Genomic DNA, 18,523 nt, shown 5'->3' on the forward strand with positions numbered 1-18,523 from the left:
CTCTAATTACAATGCTGGAACCCACTTTATATGAGAGGGCAAAGACAATGTTAAATGGAGACAAACACACAATGAGTGCCGAGAAATAAGTGTACTCAGTAAAAAGTTTGAAATAAGAATGGAGAAGAAAGAATAAAAAGATTGTGGCTGAAAGAGTTTCTGCTCATTCGCTCCTCATAGCTGGATGTTCATGTTGAAGTCAGCTGTCACTTATTATCATTTAAAAGTTCAGGTGCTGAAACTTCTCTTTCTGAATAGGTGTGTAAGAATGGTGCTGTGTTGCTTGATCTCAGAACAAAGCATGTCACAGATGTTTCATTAGGAATCCAGGTCACTATGTTAAGGGGCATGTTATGTGCCCTCTAACTATTTCACACTTGAAACCTAACTAAGAATATAAAATCTATAGAAGGGGTGTATATGAATATAATGAAAAGGTTTCAAGCTGTGTTGTTTGGTCATTCATTCATCTTCTGTTACCATTTCACATCCAGGTCAATTTATAACTCCAGATTCTGGTCTGTTCATTTACAATGTACACTGTAGTTGTAATTGATGTATTAGATAATGAAATATGTAAAAAGTGAAAGAATCACAGAAATAAAGGGCTGATGCCAAAGATACTAATTGCAAAAGATGTCCTTTTTTAAATGCCTTAAAATGTTTGCTAGAAAGTATTGACAAAGTTGATGTGATGCCATGAATGTCTCACAGGTTTTAACCAGCTTAGCTTATTACAAATAATGTCTGACCATTACACTACATCGTAATAGTTTAAGAAAATTAAAACAATAACTCAACTTCTAAGGGTTAATCACCAACTAGGCATATGGCTATATATTGTAATAACAAATAATTTCTTGGACAATTGAGTTGATACTGGCAACTACTGATGATTTTCTTGCCTTGTAGCCTTTTGCCCTATATAAATGAATATATAAATAAGTTATAAATAATAAATATATAAATTAATTCTTCTCTGGTTCTAGGCAGTGCCCGACTTCCAGGAGACCAGGCCACGTAATTATGTGCTGTCTGCTAGTGCTTCAGCTGTGAGTGACAACATGCATTGCCCTCTCATAAACACTTCACAGTAATGATTATTGCAGAAAGTTTTCAATAATGTAGACTGGTATATGTATGTGTGTGTGTATATATATATATATGTATATGTGTATATGTATATGTGTATATATATATGTATATGTGTATATATATATGTATATGTGTATATATATATGTATATGTGTATATATATATATATATATATATATATATATATATATATATATATATATAGACATAGACATTCCTTATAATTAGTTCAGCGACTCCAGCACCAGTCACTGAAATTTTCTTTATGAATTGCTCTACACTGTTTAGAAGCATAGCTGGCCAAGTAACAAGCACTTTTGGTTTAGCCCACCACAGCAGATGTTTTTTCCAGCAAACTCCAGCTCAAATCATACATATTTTCAAGGTAAAGCCTTATCTGTTAACACAAGAAGGGTCCTCTGAATGTTTTGTCTGTTTTCAACTTTAATCCTCTCTTTTAACACAAACTAGGCACTAACTCACAACTGCGGTGTGCTACTTGGCTTGTGTTTTTTCCCCCATCCGTTTTCAGAGTGTGACACTAATTTGGTCACTATAGTAGAAAGCCATGTATTCATTAGACTTTGGTCTTAGAGCTGTGTGTATTTTAAGGGTCATGAAATTGAGTCAGCTGATTTATGGAGAATATATATTATTGGCTTTTTACTGATTACTTCTCAGACTTGCAGTTTATAATGAAGAGTAATTAGACATGAATTATTTCTGTACACTTGGCTACAGCATTGCATATTTCAGTCAGTTAAAGGTGACGGTCACTATTATAATCAAAAACACTTTTTATAAAATTCCAAATATGTTTTCTCATCATTTGCTAGGTCTCCAGTCGGTTTGCACACTGGAAACACTCTTTCTTTAATGCACTTATTACTTCCTGGCATATTGCACTTAATGTAAGGTATTTTGTAGAAATTGTGCTGTAGTTTGAATGTTAGATCCTCTTTTGTAAGTCACTTTGGATAAAAGCCAAATGCGTCTGCCAAATGCATAAATGTAAATGTAAAATGGAAACCAGTCTAATGTGTTTATTAAGCCCCAGTGTCAGTAAACGATTACAAAAAAAACCCCAAAAAACAAAGTGGCTCAATCAGATATGTTAGGCTGGCAAAGAACTCTCCAAACTTTGAAAATCATGAAAAGAGATGAGGATATATTTTTGATTACTGCTCCATAAGTGGGTAATATTAAGTTAATTTTTGCTATTTCAGATTATTTACATAGGAACCCACACTAAATTCAGGAGAGTGCCACCGGCATGAAAGTAAAAACTGACGGAAAGTGCTATAAACCTGAGTTACAAACGAGTTTCTCTGGTAATTCAAACCTTGAATAAAAACTTACAAGTTCAAATTATACAAGTTCAGCCACATATAAACTACAGATATACTTTTCCCCTCAAACCTACCATTCCACTTTGGAATTCCAAAAGGTGTAGAGTTTCTGACCATAAACCAACCAGAGAAAACTGTAGTTCCCAACAATCATAGACGTTTGCTTTAAACTGCAAATTATGTGGCATGGGCACCAATTTCATTGGACAAATATATTTTTACATTTTTTTTCCATATTTAATAAATATTAAATAATATGATCCCTGTGACATACTTCACAATGAAAAATGATTACACTGGTGTGTGTGTGGGGTATCAGTGGATAATGACTGCACTGTCAGAAAAACTGTGGTGGTACATTTTGCTGTCATTGTGGTAGTACCCTCAAAGGTGCATATTCAGTACCTTTTAGTTAGGGAACATAATTATACCTCATTCTTTTGTAATTGTAGAGTTTAAAATTGGGTTGATTTGATATGCCCAACTTCATCTCCAGGACTTAAATTATTTTCTTTTATTTTACACAGTTCTATAATGAAACATTCTGGAGAAGAGAATGCATTGAATTTTAGGGAACATAACTGGGCTTTTAAAATCTTTTTACGCTGTTTGTACATTGTAGTGAACAACAAGGTACCTCTACCATACCTTTTTTTCTGAGAGTGTGTTGTTGTTATGGGTTATGTATTCAGAGTCCTTTTGCTCAAACATTTCATCTAACCAGAACAACCACTCTCATAACTGGTATGGTACAGTATGCGCTTTGTTGACACTAGTGTATTTGGTACTGTGTGTTTAAATGTCCAAGTTGGGATATCATAACTTTTGTGTTTTTCTTCCATGTTTCCTGACCAGCTCTGGAGTGAGGAAGTTGAGAAAGTAAGTGGAACTTTACTACTAGGAGCAATTTATTTTACAGTGCTCTTGTAACATTTTGGGCTGTCATGATTCTGAACTCTCAGAGCTGACCATTTACTGTCATATAAATAATCAAGATAATTGTTATTGTCTGTTTTCTTCATTGTATACAAAATTGTAGTTCAACAATGAAATGGCCGAAATGCCCTACTGCCATTTTTAATTTAAACTTCAGACATTACTCCCTGCTGCCCTCTATGGGTAAAAATAAATAGCCCCTCAACTAAAAACAGAGGTCCACAGAGCATGCTGGAAGCATTCTTGTTAGCTCTCCAGACCCTCCTTTGCACCGCCACAGTACTAAAATATGCAAACAACCATAGGTTATCAAATAAAAATCACCTGGGAGAAAATGCCAGCTACACTAGTTAAAAACAAAAGGTTCTTGAAAATTTTGTCAGACTCATCAACAGCAGGCTGAAAAAATGGAGGGCTTACACGTCAAAGCAAAAGTCCCCTGTGTTTCTCTCTGTAAAATTACCTTTTATGTTAATCCCTTAAAAATGTTTGTTTTTGTGTTTATTAAACATAAAATTATTAGCACATTTAAAAAGATTTAAAGTTTAAAAGATTTAAAAGTGTGATCAGTTGAGCACAGTATATTTACATTTTATAGTAAAACAATAAAACTTTTTATAATTTTTTCTGTATTAGAATCAACCAGTTTAATTAGATAAAAGTGTGTGTGTTACGTAAAAGCAATGATGGAGAATGGGTGATTGGATGAACGTTATATTCCCTGATGAATTATGAATCTGCACTGGCTAAAGAGATTATCTTTTTTTCTGAGGCTGTTCTGTTGAAACATATGAAGATTACTGCCTGCATAAGTCCAACAGATTTCCTCACTCATATATATGATATATAACATGTAAACAATCAGGGTGAAATATCAGTCTTTACCTCAAGATTCAATGTACAGTGATATCTATTGATAGAAAGTAGGATTGGTGATGATTTGATCATTACTGCAGTTAATGGCCCTGCCACACAACTCCTTGATCTCTGGGTCCTGGGTTCAAACCCCACCTTGGGTGGCTTTTTGCAAGTATTTATGTGCGTTATCTATATGTCTGCATTGGTTTCCTTCGGGTTCTCCGGTTTCCTCCCCCAGTCTAAAAACACTTCTTGATAGGTAGGTGGATTGGCTGTCCAAAAGGCCCATTAGTATATGTGTATGGATGTGTCATGCCTTGTGATGAATTTCCTTGCCAGCAATGATGTTCTGGACCCTAAGCAGGTTGAAATAAATTCATTAAAGTTAAAAAGTTAAAAATCAATTTCATAGATTTTTAATTTCAATTTCATATCAATTTTATATTCCATATTCATATAATGTGATTGCATTTTATATGAAAGCATTATTTTAAATAACAATTTTGTGTGTGTATTTATATGTTTTTGGTAGGCAGAGCAGGAGTTGCGAGTGGCTCAGACAGAATTTGACAGGCAGGCTGAGGTGACAAGACTGCTGCTGGAAGGCATTAGTAGCACACACGTGAGTCTTGTTTACATCTTGAGGCGTTTCCTCTCTCATCCATGATACACTCCTAACAGGTGGAGTTACAGTGGTTAGCCTGAAGTGTGACCTTGTAAATCTCGGTCCACAGTTACAATGCATTTCCATGATTCTGTTAATTTAATCTCTCCTTTTAGATAATATTCATACTGACTGTGTTGTTAAACCTGTTCTCCTAAAACAAACGGTCAGTCCTTTATGATTTGTTATGTGGGCTAAACAATATTGATTAAATTAAATATCATGTTTTCACTTTATCAGATGATACTTGTACTTAGTGTTAATACATAGTCTTAATGTAATTAATTTAACTCTATGCTAATGTCAGCAGTTTTGGACTAGACGTTTTTAAAAACCTTAAAAGCACCATTCCAGATCTATTATCCAAACATCTAACATTAAATAAAAAACAATCTGTGTCATGTTTTTAATAAATGCCATGTTATTTCTGCTTAAGCAGTGAAGTTTAACTTTAGACACAGGTACAAAAAAGCACATCTTCTAGCTGTTTTTGTTCTGTTGTACATCTTTTTTCAGATCTTTCTGAAGTATTTGAACACTTACCTCTTCCTTTTTGTTTACTCAAGCCAGGCCATGCTTTTTAATAACTTAACTTTTTATTGTTAGAGGATGGTATTTTCAACTTTACTATTGAACTGGTGACTTTACTGTTTTTTGGTCTACTCAGGTGAACCACTTGCGATGCCTACATGAGTTTGTAGAAGCCCAGGCCACTTATTACAGTCAGTGTCACCACTTCATGCAGGAGCTACGGAAAGAATTATCCAGGTTAGAATCCAGTAGGTTTTATTTTCTCAGTACTTATAATATCTTACAGAACTAGAGAGAAAATGGAAGCAAGCAGTAAGAGGCTACTTTTTTCCCCTTGTGCTCACAGTGCTAATAGAGATATGTGAGTATGCTATGAAACTGGCGTTCTTTTCCAAAAAAAATGGTTTAGGCATGTAAGCATGCAAAAAGAGATAGTATTTAATTTCTAACAATATAATCATATCTTTTTGTCTTTTAAAACGTATCCAAACTCCTGTGTGTTCAACCCTAGATCTGTGAGAAACTTCTCTGATGACCCTTCTGCTGTGTCTATAAACTCCTTGAGCCCAGAGATGGAGGCCCTTCAGATTGAGGAGGTGCAGCCCCCGACTAGTGGTACACGCAGAGCTAAAGTGCTGTATGACTATGATGCTGCAGATAGTAGTGAACTCTCTCTCTTGGCAGATGAGGTGAGAAAAAGAACCTGACAAAAATCTAATGAGATAGCTTGATATCTATGTAAGTCCCATGGATTTAAAAAAAAAAAGTTTATATGCTACAATCTATGCAGAATTTAAATACAACAGGCATTATGCTATTAAATGGAAATAATGTCAAATGTGTTTTCTAATTCCCATAAATCATTAGACATTTCCTGATTGTTTAAATGTAAACATTATCTGCATACATTAATGATTAAAAACACTATGGTTTTCTTTTATTTCAATGTCTTTTTGGTTTATTTAGCTCATTACAGTGTACACTATACCTGGAATGGACTCTGACTGGCTGATTGGAGAACGAGGAAATCAGAAAGGGAAAGTGCCTGTAACATACCTGGAGCTTTTGAGCTAAAGAACATAGCTCGTCTAGACACAATTACATGCACTAACATATGAAGAGTTCCAGACGTGGATTCAGTGTCATATGTTTGACTAATAGCAGAGGGTTTGATTTGTTGAATATGATGCCAAGCTTGTTTAATGAGTCTCCGCAGCAGTGATTAAAGTTTTTCAAGGGAGCTCATAGGTTAAGATATTTTATCCCATGATCATGATGTAATGATATCGCAAGCCATTCAGGGTTGACATGCCTAACAATTATTGTAAAACCACTCAGAAAAACTCTGACTTTCTGATATCTTTTCACACGGTTTTGTCCCAATAGATTTTCCACATTACCACCAACATTCCTACGATAATTTCAATCAAGGTTATGCAAATGCTCTTGCATCTCAAATCTTCTGTACCAAATCCTGCATTTTGCAATTCATATAGATATGTGCCAAGAAAAAATATATATAAAAAAAAATAAAAGGTCACACCTCTATTTCTTCCCTTCTGGCTTTTACCTTTAAACATGTGGATGTGTTAAGCCGTCATAGGTCAGTTTTGAAGTTTAAAGACTTGTCTGTTTACACTGTTTTGGATCACCTGTTACAGGTATAGAACCAGAGCATCCCTCATCTACTGCCTTAACATTCCTCGTATAATGTAGCAAACTTAGACACTGCAAGCATTGTTTATATTGCTTATGCCTGCAAAATGCCATCAGTTTGCCTCAGATATTTAGTGATTCAGTTTGGGATGGGTCTCTTCATATTAATATGCCTCAAAACTTTTAAAAGGAAGGTGCATTCCTATTGTTATATGGATTTATGTTCATGACCAAGAGACTACTTGAATTAAGAAAATGCTCTCTTAAAGAAATTAGTAGTTAATACAGAAAGCATTTAGGAATAGTTTGGCTAAAATATTTATACTCTCACACCCCCTGTAGTCAATGATTCAGCTTTTGGTTCCTGAAGTTTGCTTATTTGGCTTTAAACTGGAGCTACAATACTAATGTAGCAAACAAGTAAAGGAAACTTCTACTGCTGGCCTAAATCATCATTGCTTTTCCTCAAACAAGTTGTTTGAGAAATAGTCTCAAATACATTTTTTATATGGTTTCTGATTCTGTATTTTCAGATATCTTAGGACCTAGCCTAGCCCACTAGCCGGACTGACTACAGCTGAATTTTGGATAAATTAATTTAAAGGCATTTTAAAGATAAATGCAGAACAATGTAATTACCACAGTTAACTAAGTATATGCTTCTTAAAGGAACAAGCTCACAGTAGCAAGCATGGCAAACTAACTGGCTACGACATAACCAGGCAAACAAAAACAAGATCACTTTTATAAGAAATGTTACATTAATGGATGCATTTACATTCAGTTGTCTCTTAACAATTTAATAACTTGCTAACCACATGGTTGATTACAAAAGCCTTTTGAAAGCTACTGTATAACAACTGAGATTGTTTTTGAATGAACATAAGAGTGGAGTATGTAGTTTGAAATTCTGCAAAATGTGTGGTTGTTTATTATTATGTTGTACTTCATGTGTGCTCAAGTGTTGTTATGGACTAATTTAAAGAGTTTCTATAAAGTTTTTGCTCGCCCCTAACTGGGTACAAATTAGAAGGATTGGGGTGGGGTGGGGGGATTGGTGAAGCTTGGCGTGATTTTATTTTTTTATTTTTAGATACAAAGACTGAAATGTTTCTTTCACTGAAAAAGCCATCAGTAAAGATGTCAAATATAATGCTAAATGTCAGCATGCAGCCTGTAACTAACTATTAAGGATAATTTATGGATCATTTTTATGTATTCACAGAATATTAATGTGTTGTGATCTATGTCATTTTTGCCATGCATATTGCCACATTTTAATATTTTTTTTCATTGTTATTTAATGTGTTAACTTATTTATTTTGTACTGTTTCTCTATAGCAGCAGCAGGCAGCTATTGCAGCTAACTAAGTAGAGATGTATGTTAGCATTTTGCATGTTCCTGCAAATTCCATGATTTATCTGTATATTTTTTTTATTTAAAGAAGCTTCTTTTTCAAAACCATTATATGTAGTCCCTGCCTAAACAAATTTTTGGTCCATAGATTGGCTCATGTTTAAATAGATTAAGAATCTCAAAGATACAAGCCACAAAATATATGTATGTTTAATAAAGGAAACTCTCACTTAAGACTGAATGCCCCTTTAATGTATCTCGAGTTATTTGATGTAAAGCAGATGATTCTGTAACTAAAAATAGGCATTTTTTTTTTACTTATTCAGCATGTCTTACAGCTGATAAATGGGCATTTTCTCCTGCTGAACTTAAAATCACTTGCTGATTATATTATTTTTATTTATTTATTTATTTTGTGTGTGTGTGTGTGTGGGCCTTCACTCCCTGAGGAACAAAGACACTTCTGGTCAGCTTTAACTTTATTTTTATGCATTGTGTAGCTTGAGGATAATTTTTAACATTTTTAAATAACCTAAGTTGTGCATATTAATGATTAAATATTGTACTATGCAAAAATCAGAGATCTTGCTAAATTAACAGTGTAATTAGGACACAGTGTCTTAGGGAAATATATTAAAATATATTAGATGTAAATGGAAATTGCATCTGAATGTTAATGAAAGCTTAAATGAAAATGTTTAAAAATGTTATTTGTTTTATGGAGTTTCAAAAAGTAGGGTGCAAAAATGATTAATTTCAGGACAAACTGCATTCCTAACAACTCTGCAAGACCTGTTAGACCATCAAAACTGTCCCTATTGTTACTTTAACTATTAATCGTTGAGAGATAAACATCAATTTTTTTTCTTTTTTCAGATCTAAATAAATCTAATAAAATAAACAGCTGTGTGTGTTCTCAGTAGAGTGAAATGTCCAGATTGGACAGTAATATCATTTAACATGTTTGGGATAACTTTGATGGTATAAAAATTAAAGAACATCCAACTTTTAAGACAGCACTTTTAAAGTGCAGTGACTCGTGCAGATATCTTTCAAATACTAAAACCTTGTCTATCAAACAGATATAATAGAAACAAAAGTTTGATACCCTAATTTAAATATACTTCATTGTTTTTTGGCTTCTGTTTAAATGTTCAGGTAAATATGTATTCTTATAATTCATGGCCAACTGCAAGGTAAATATATAGTTTGACTCTTACAAGGTACATTTTATGAGCTTTCTTGTAGTGGGTACTGAATACTGACATTTATAAAGAGTTGCTCTCATCCAGTTTGCATTTTTGTGTAATATTTTATATGTTGCTACTTTTGTGGCCAAAAATTCAAAAGATGAAATATTTTTATCTTCTCTGCATTTCTTTGTCTATGATGCATCTGCTTCCTTTTTACTCACATGTGTTTGTATATGTGTATAAATATTAGGTGAAAGTAGGTATTTGTAAAAGAGCAATCAGTTATTTCAAACAAAACAAATGAGAATTATTATTATTATTTATTTGCAATTTACAGTGAAGAATGTAGTTAGATTTGTAATGTCCATGGGAGATGCTGGGTTTAAAATGGGTTTAGTGCAGAATCGCTAATCTAGGCCACTAGATTTCATTATTTGAAGATGGAGAAAATGACTGATTGTGCCTTTGTTACTGGGAGAGTAAGGATGCCTGTCTGCTGCTGCTAAATCACTCCCTCTATTGGTTAACTGTTGTCATTTTCTTTTATCTTCTTTTTTACCCTGTTGCTTTTCTCTCCACTTGTGTATATATTGCCTGCTACCTATGCCACATGGAGAAGAAAAATAGCTTAATGGAATGTAATAAAAGTAATATGTATTGATAAAGCCTTTGTTCAACATGCATCTATATTTATTAATAAATAAACACTGTACACACACGGCTCTCATACATTACTGCCAGAAAGGTGCATATCTGTAGATATCTATACACTGATCAGTCATAATAATAAATAATAAAATCACCTGCCTAATATTTTGTATGTCCCCAAGACTTGTCACTGTTTTACAGGTTTGTCCATCCTTAAACCTCTTCTGCTAGGAACTTAACACTGCATCCTGGGAGTACGTTTCAGTTTGGTTTGCCAATTTTTCATGCTTGCAAGACATAAACAAACGGACTATTTTGATGCCTAATATATACCTTGCTGTGAGAGGAGCAGTTGTAAACAAATAATCATTGTTATTACCTTCACCTCACCTAAAGGTATTATTGTGGTTGTTCAGTGTATATCAAATAATCCATATTCATAAAATTGTAGTATACTTTTAGAAACTACAACTGTTTATCAACTTGATAAAATTTAATTCATTAATTGTAACGTATCCAGATTTATCTGTTCCATTTAAATGAAACGGTTCTAGCTTGTCCAAATGTTTGTAGACACCTCCTGTAATGATTGATTTATTATAAATAAAGTGTTCCCACTATGGATATGCAGTCTGTAAAATATCCACAGAAAAGGGCTGTTTTTGGTATACGCTGACTTAAGCATAAAATTGCCACATTCAATGCCAAACTTATGCTGGAGGGGTATAAAATATCCAAGTTTTGAGTTCTGCATAACATGTGGAATCCAAAACTAATAATCCAGCATTTGTACAAGACCTCACTTATGTTCCAATATCTAGTTAAACTACCAACTGCTGCCGTAGATTTCATGATTTCTGACAGAACATTAGGGCAAAATAATATACATCCCTTGAGAATTCAAAAATGGAATTCATAGATACAAAATGTATGTACATTTCAGAGAAAATGATGAACAAACATATCTTCTTTATGTAATAAAACAGCTGTAAAGTTCACTCCAAATGGGAATATTGTTTATTTATTTATTTTTTAATGTCTAGGGTCTACCAGGTTTAACACTGGTAGTGGTGGAACCAGACAAATATTTCACATTAGAAATATGCATTAAAAAACAGACAAAATTATCCTTATTAAGATCACGTCAGGCCTATCCCTTTTCTCATTATATAATGAAAGAATACAAAGTGACCCCATCGCTAAAAGGGGAATAGCACTTAGAAGAACAGAAACTCAATGAGAGTAAAGCAGAATTTCAGTCTCATACAAGAGCTGAACCTTTATAACGAGAATTTTTCACATGCTTTTGGATGTCAGTAATCCAATAGGAATTGGTTAGGAGGGGTGTCCACAAACATTTGGAAATATTGTAGCCATTTGTATTAGATCACAGGCTGAGTTGTTTTAAGTGTTTCTGTGCACTGTGGTCAAAAAATGCTTGTTGGTGAAACCTACACAGTAAGGCAATTTTCCGGATGTTGCTAGGCTCAATCCAGAGACAAGTTTGCATTACATATAAAATTCAGCAGACACACATAGGTCCTCTGTTGATTTGGTAATAAATACAAGGTCTACATTTGTGGTATAGATGTTACAATCCCAGGTTTCTGTATCCACCATTGTTAAAACAAACAAAAAAAGGTTCTATTCATTATTTTCCATAAGGCTTTTTGGAATTATACATGCTCAAAATAGAATTGTGGAGAAACCTCTGTATTTTTGATACATCTCCACTTTAAAAACTTATACATAAGAGCACAATATTATTTAACATAAGTTTTTACAATTAAACTATAGCAGCAATGAGTGCTTATTTTTATGTAAATGTGATTTTCCTTGTTTTTTGAAATAATAAAGGCTTTCTAAACAAAAGTCATATGCAAAGGTTTGGGCAGCACGTCGTTGAATTAAATTTTGGTGATTCTGAGGTGAAACCAAGTACATATCCTCTATAGAGAACACACGTCTGCATATTATCATGCACAATTACTCTATATTTAATGTACCCCAAAAAAATTAAAAATAGAAATTTTGCATGAAAATGTACAGAAAAAGCCATGCTGAGGTTAGTTCTCTGTAAAAGGTTATACAATATATCTTACATGTTTGTTAACTAGGCACAGATGGCTATAACCACATAAATGATCCAGCCCACAAACACAATGACGCCAAATATTAGACTGAACATCACCAGCAGACGGGCTTTCTGTGAGGCTCTCTCACCCTCCTGGATATCCCCCCGGGCCAGAGCCGCACGAGTCTGAAACAAAACAGGCCCCAGGTTAACATACTTTTTAGAGCACCCTACATAAGAAAACAGAGAACCTGATAGAATACCTACTTCATACGCATACATAAGAGCAACCAGGCCACTCATTAGACAGCAAAAGATGGTCACTAGTAGAGACTCCACTAGATAGTCTTTGGGTAAAGGGGGCTGATCCTCTCCCAGCGGTGAACCATTCATGTACTAAAACACAGCAAGAGAATTATACACCTACCAGCAACTTTATTACAAATAACTTGGCTGGTATATACATACATGAATATACCTTACTTTAATTAACAATTTGTATTACCTACCCTCCAGTCCTTTATCGGTTGTTAGTTTCCACCCATAGAGCCACCTTCTGCTGGATATATTTTAAATGGTGAACTCTAAACCAGTAAATATGACATGTTTCTTTACCAGCACCATACACAATACCATATTACCACTGTATCAGTGTTAATGCTGTACTGTCCACAACCCAAACAATATCTGCCTCTGTGGCTCAAAAATGACAGATGCAATGAGTAGAGAATTCCTAATACATTGTGCAACAGATAAGCAGTCTACACTGAGCAATCACTGGATTAATAACAACTACCTTGTATCTACACTCAGTATTCACTTTATCAGCTCCACTGACCAGACAGGAGTACTTTGTAGTTCTACAATTGCAGAATGTTTTTCACGTATTTCTCTGCATACTTTCTTACCCCCATTTCTCCCTGATCGTCTTTGGTCAGGACCTCCACAAGTCCACCACAGATCATGCATGTTTTGGGTGGTGGATCATCACTGCAGTGACACTGACCTGGTGGTGATGTGTTAGTGTGTGTTGTGCTGATACAAGTGGATCAGACACAGCAGTGTTCCCTCCAGTTTTAAACACTGTGTCCATTCACTTTCCACTCTAGTAGACCTACTTACCTCATTGGTCCACTTTGTAGATGGAAAGAAATAGACAGCAGCTCATCTGTTTTTTTTTTGTTGTTGTTGTTGTTTTTTTTGTTTTTGTTTTTGTTTGTTTTTTGGATCGTCATTTAGCCCTTATTCAGCAGACAAAGACACCGCCCACAGGATGCTGTTAGTTGGATATTTTTAGATGGTGGACAATTATCAGTCCAGCAGAAACACTGAGGGCTTTATAACTATAGCAGCACTGATCCACTTGTACCAGCACAACACACACTAGCATATCACCACCCTATCAGTGTCACTGTAGTACTGAGAATGATCCACCTCCCAAATCATACCTGATCTCTGGTGGTACTCTGGGGATACTGATCAAATGTGGATAACAAAGTATGCAGAGCAACAGAAGGACTACAGACTGACCATACAAGAGCTTATACACTGGAAAAGGAGTGGAGATACAAAGTAGGTGTTCCTAATTGTGCACATGTTAGAGGGTGTATGAGGTCAGTAATTTGGTTCATGGACCTACACTTATAATATGCTGAAACACAACAGTTTTGTGCTGAGAATGTTCCACCACCCAAACAATATCTGATTGCTGTCTTGAAGTTGCTCATCCCATTGATGAAAGGGAGAGGGAGTGGCTAATAAGTTGTTCAGCAACAAAAAGACTACACTAAGGAACTGTACATAAACAGACTGCACTTCAATTCACATAAAATATGTGGTGTTTTGTTGATTTCCTCAGTGGAAATAAGAACATTTTCTCTTGAGGGAGCAAAAATAAATATGGCACAGTTTTCTGCAGTCTTGAGATGTAGTTAAAATACTGGATAAAATAAGTTATATATAAAATGTGTCAGAACCTTTGCACAAGTCTTCCACACTGTGCACTGAAACATCTGGATATGTCAGTATATGACAGGTGTTATTCAGAGACCTCTTCTTAATAGTGAATTCAGCTACTTTAAACTGCTTGTTAGATAGAGCGGGATGAATTGCAACAAACTGATAATCCTATATCAGGAGTACTTCATCTCACTACTGCTGAATGCAATTTCACTGTGATGTTCCAGCATTAAAGGAACACTACATAATATTTTTACATTCAAATTACAGCTTCAAAATTATTTTCATGATTATCTAACCTGTAACAGGGAGAACAATTCACTTGTCATTGTTACTGTAGGCTTAGCACTGCAGAAACTGCACTATGTAACTTTTGGAAGGGGGTAGGAAACCACCCTCCCCATTTCAGTACAGTGCTATAAAATAAATAGCCACAGGAGCAATAAACACAAATCTTATCTGGTGTTCCTTTAATGATAAGCCAGAAACAGAGAAGCTGTTACTGTAGCAGTGGAGGGCAAATTCCATATTAATACACTTTGTATTGATTGTAGAAGAAATGCTGAATGGTGTTATTGAACACACAATGGCTAATGGCTAATCATCTGAGATATCAGTGTAATATCTAACTGGAGAAGAAAAGGGCTAGTCGTCAAAAGTGACTTCAAGATATCAGAGTATACTTACTATAGCATAGGATGGGTATGTTGAGGATGGCAGAAAGGAAGGCTGGTAGAAGGCAGGGGGATTAGCTCCAGGCTGACAGGCAATAACTTGCTGGGTGGGGTAGTGGGGCAGTGGAGGGGCGTAGATAAGGTATGCTAGTTTGGGATCAGGAGGACTGTAGGGTGGGGGATCATCATGAGGGTTTGTTGCGGTCCCACTGCTGGTAGCTCCTGCCCCAGGTGACACTGCTGGTCCCTCTGCTGCCATGTAATCCAGGATGTATGTGGGATGCAGGGCCCGGGTACTGTCGGAGTCATATGCCGGGTTTAGCGTCTGGTTGCTTTCCGTGTCGTAAGTGAGGTGGGCTGTATAGGTGCTGTCTGTGTCATTAGCTGGGTGACTGGTCTGAATGCTATCACCATCAGTAACTGGATGGCCAGTGTGAATGCTGTCCTCATCATGGGCTAGCCCTGTGGTCAGAATGCTGACAGAGTCGTACGCTAGCAGTGCGGGACAGATTGGAGGGGCTCTATGTCCACATGTCTGTGGAGCTTCCTGACCTCGGGAAAGTCCAGCTGGGTGCATTTCTGGACCAACAGGGAGGTTTGTGGGATTGACTGTGGGGGTGGGCAAACAAAATAAATATATTTTATGTGTTTCTTATATACATGACAGTGCCAAACACCAGCCATTTTTTACATATTCTTAATTCTAGCTAAAACCACCTGAGAAACAAACATATAGTTACTGTCATAACAAATCCTTGTATCTCAACTCGTATAGTTTGAATACAACAGCAGTACTTTAGTTGAAAAATATAAAAAAAAACAGTCGCAGTGGGTCCAGAGCCTACCTGGAATCATTGGGCGCAAGGTAAGAATACACCCTGGAGGGGGTGCCAGTCCTTCACAGGGCAACACACACACACTCACACTTATGGACACTTTTTGGGTCACCAATCCATCTATCAACATGTGTTTTTGGACCGTGGGAGGAACCCGGACCACCCAGAGGAAACCCACCTGGACATGAGGAGAACACACCAAACTCCTCAAAAACAGTCACCCAGAGCAGGACTCGAACCCAGAACCTCCAGGTCCCTGGAGCTGTGTGACTGTGACACTACCTGCTGCACCACCAATATAAAAAAAGTTAAATTATGTAAAGTCTTAAAGGTTGATTACATTTTCTGCTCATAATATAAGTAAACATATTTGTTAGGCAACATGTGTCAAAAATCTGATAAGAAGTGCCCCAAGTTGTCACACAGATCCAGGGTCCAGGAACACTCAACAAGAAATATTTGGAGTTTGTGTCTATAGTTTTGCACAGGACATTTTATATTAGATGCTAAAAATTCAGCATACCGCCCAGCATTGTGGAAATTAGGCTTCATCCCACTAGCCTCAAACAATTTTGACTTGTTATGTAATTTAAAAGCATTACAAAAAAAACAAAACAAAAAAAAAAAAAAAAACACATATTGTATGCCATTTCAAACAAATTTGGTTGGGTCATACAAAAAAAAAACATCAAAACAAAACAAAAATATAAAAGTTCAATCTATAATTTAACAGTAAACATATTATAAACTGATAGCTCAAGGGCTGAATTTTATGTCATTTTTTTAGATTTTGAATAGGGAATTTATATTCCTTAAGATGTCTCTTCTCACAGCTCAAAATCTCAAAACTTGTACTTGTCAATTCCTCATTCTCATAACTGCAAATGTTATATAGTATGTTCATCCTGGGTATTGAATATTTCTTATAACTGCTAAATAATAAGCTGTAAGATTGATCAAGAAGTTAAAAGCTTTTCAAAGCACATGATTATTTCATCCCTGGGCTGATGTTGTTTTTCACTGAGGATGACTTGAATACATTGTAACCAGCTAAAAAACACTAAAAAAAATATAAAACCAGGCATGTTGCATCCAATGAAAGTAAGTCAAAGGTGTTAAAGCAGTAACCCCTTATCCTTTAGCAGGTGACTGATCCACGTTTTCCATTCTTTATTGAAGGAGACAGGACTAATTAATTCAGGTGCTGAGTCTGAGGCGCTCTCTCTTAGCCTCATGCCTCATTGAGTTTCCTACCTTCCATTGTGACGCACATCGAAAGTGAACACACAAATGCATGCACACACACACACACACACCTCCTATCAAGGAATATAAACAAAACCATATAAGCTCATGCAATGATTTTTATTTGAATTTATAAATAACAATCCTTGTATGTGATGGGCTATGTTTGCAATATATATTGCATTTCAGGTATGTTTTAATACATTTTTAATACATTTTAGGGATATAATACATTTCTGTGACACTTCAGTGCACTTTTCTGAGATGCTGCTTGAGAGGTTTTTCATTAAACTATAGAGTGGCAGTGTTTTTTCCTATGCAACATTGTTGACAATTTATGTTTAGTTTACATTTACCTGTAAAATTTAGCTTTTTTTTTGTACTCTTCCTGTCCTTATAGTCTTTCTGCTTTCTTAAAAGGAACCGTTCAGAATAACCTGATGAAACCATGAAAGGAACATCTCCTTAACTGACTGAGATCACATTCCTTGCAACTTTCAAACCAAGATATCCTCTGTCATAGCTTCAGGAGGTAAACAGTAGCTTCCACATCATTTATCTGGACAGAACATCAGATACAGACAGCTTATAGAATTATGTAGCTTTACCTGGGTCCATTACTAAAGGTTCAGTGCAGGGCAGAAATTAGTTGGACATCAGGAAAAGAATCCCATGCAGAAAAAGTCGAATATCCACTCCACAGAAATAATCTTGAGGAACTCTCACGTCTCTCTGTAAAGCTAGTGTCTCTCTCAACACAGTATCATGTTTGTTTAATAATTGACAAGGAGTCTCTCTCTCTCTCTCTCTCTCTCTGTGTGTGTATGTGTGTCTCTCTCTTTCTGTTTGTTTGTGTGTGTGTGTGTGTGCGTATGTGAGACTGTCCACATGTGAGTGTGTAAGTTTACCTTCACGTGGTGGTCTGTTTGTTTTGCTGAATAGTTAATAAATGGCCCATATTACATTTATATTCTATTTTATAAAATTTCTAGCAATATTTCTTTACAATAACTTCAAATCAGCAATTTTTTTGTAACCATGGCAAAATGTAAGCAATCTTTGTTCTGCTCAGTAGTTTTTGTGATATCACAAAATCAGTCAAGTTATAACATATTTACAGTACAGTTTTCATATACGAATTAAATCAATTAAGGATTAACTCTACATTTTCAACCTTTTACAAAGTTTACATTTTATATCAAAATAATTTATTTCAGAAAGGCGAGGAGAAATTAGATTTCCAAGTTAGGTGCCCTTTAAATGGAGGTCTGATAGCAGATATCTGTTGAGAATGTAGAATAAAACTGTGTTCACACGTGTCTGTACATCACTGACTGTGTGACTGTGTTTTGATAAGTCTGAGTAATCAAACACACTTTATCAGTTATAAATCTGTGTCTACTGTGTGTGTAGAAATACCTGTTTGTTCAAATGACTGCAAGCCAGGA

At 35.4% G+C, this 18,523-nt stretch overlaps 2 protein-coding genes across 4 annotated transcripts in view; one reads left to right on the forward strand and one right to left on the reverse strand.

The window, feature by feature from the left end:
• sh3glb2a (SH3-domain GRB2-like endophilin B2a) overlaps positions 1 to 10,697 on the forward strand; it is a 31,380-nt gene extending 20,683 nt beyond the window's left edge. For 2 of the 3 annotated variants that reach the window (XM_066643236.1, XM_066643238.1), the window contains 7 exons: positions 990 to 1,052; positions 3,300 to 3,323; positions 4,771 to 4,860; positions 5,570 to 5,670; positions 5,780 to 5,794; positions 5,945 to 6,122; positions 6,400 to 10,697. In XM_066643236.1, coding sequence (XP_066499333.1) covers positions 990 to 1,052; positions 3,300 to 3,323; positions 4,771 to 4,860; positions 5,570 to 5,670; positions 5,780 to 5,794; positions 5,945 to 6,122; positions 6,400 to 6,507 — 579 coding nt within the window. In that variant the 3' untranslated portion in view covers positions 6,508 to 10,697. The remainder of the gene's footprint in view (positions 1 to 989; positions 1,053 to 3,299; positions 3,324 to 4,770; positions 4,861 to 5,569; positions 5,671 to 5,779; positions 5,795 to 5,944; positions 6,123 to 6,399) is intronic. The other variant, XM_066643237.1, reaches the window with a different exon arrangement.
• Positions 10,698 to 12,209: 1,512 nt separating this feature from the next.
• LOC136665645 (proline rich transmembrane protein 1B) lies at positions 12,210 to 17,808 on the reverse strand. Its single transcript, XM_066643290.1, has 4 exons — positions 17,684 to 17,808; positions 15,008 to 15,603; positions 12,629 to 12,757; positions 12,210 to 12,547 (listed from the first exon to the last, which is right to left on the reverse strand). Exons 1-4 carry the CDS (start codon positions 17,691 to 17,693, stop codon positions 12,401 to 12,403), a joined length of 882 nt encoding a protein of 293 aa, XP_066499387.1. The 5' UTR covers positions 17,694 to 17,808; the 3' UTR covers positions 12,210 to 12,400.
• Between the last annotated feature and the right edge of the window lie 715 nt (positions 17,809 to 18,523).

This window comes from Hoplias malabaricus, chromosome 14 (assembly GCF_029633855.1).
Source record: "Hoplias malabaricus isolate fHopMal1 chromosome 14, fHopMal1.hap1, whole genome shotgun sequence".
NCBI lineage: Eukaryota > Metazoa > Chordata > Actinopteri > Characiformes > Erythrinidae > Hoplias > Hoplias malabaricus.

Bases quoted from the DNA above. Each gene is read 5' to 3' on its own strand.
- LOC136665645 (XM_066643290.1), bottom strand. The intron at 12,758-15,007 runs GTAAGTATACTC...GCTGTGTTTTAG, and splicing joins CATACCCATCCTATGCTATA to TACATGAATGGTTCACCGCT. The intron at 12,548-12,628 runs GTAGGTATTCTA...GTTTTGTTTCAG, and splicing joins CTCTTATGTATGCGTATGAA to ACTCGTGCGGCTCTGGCCCG.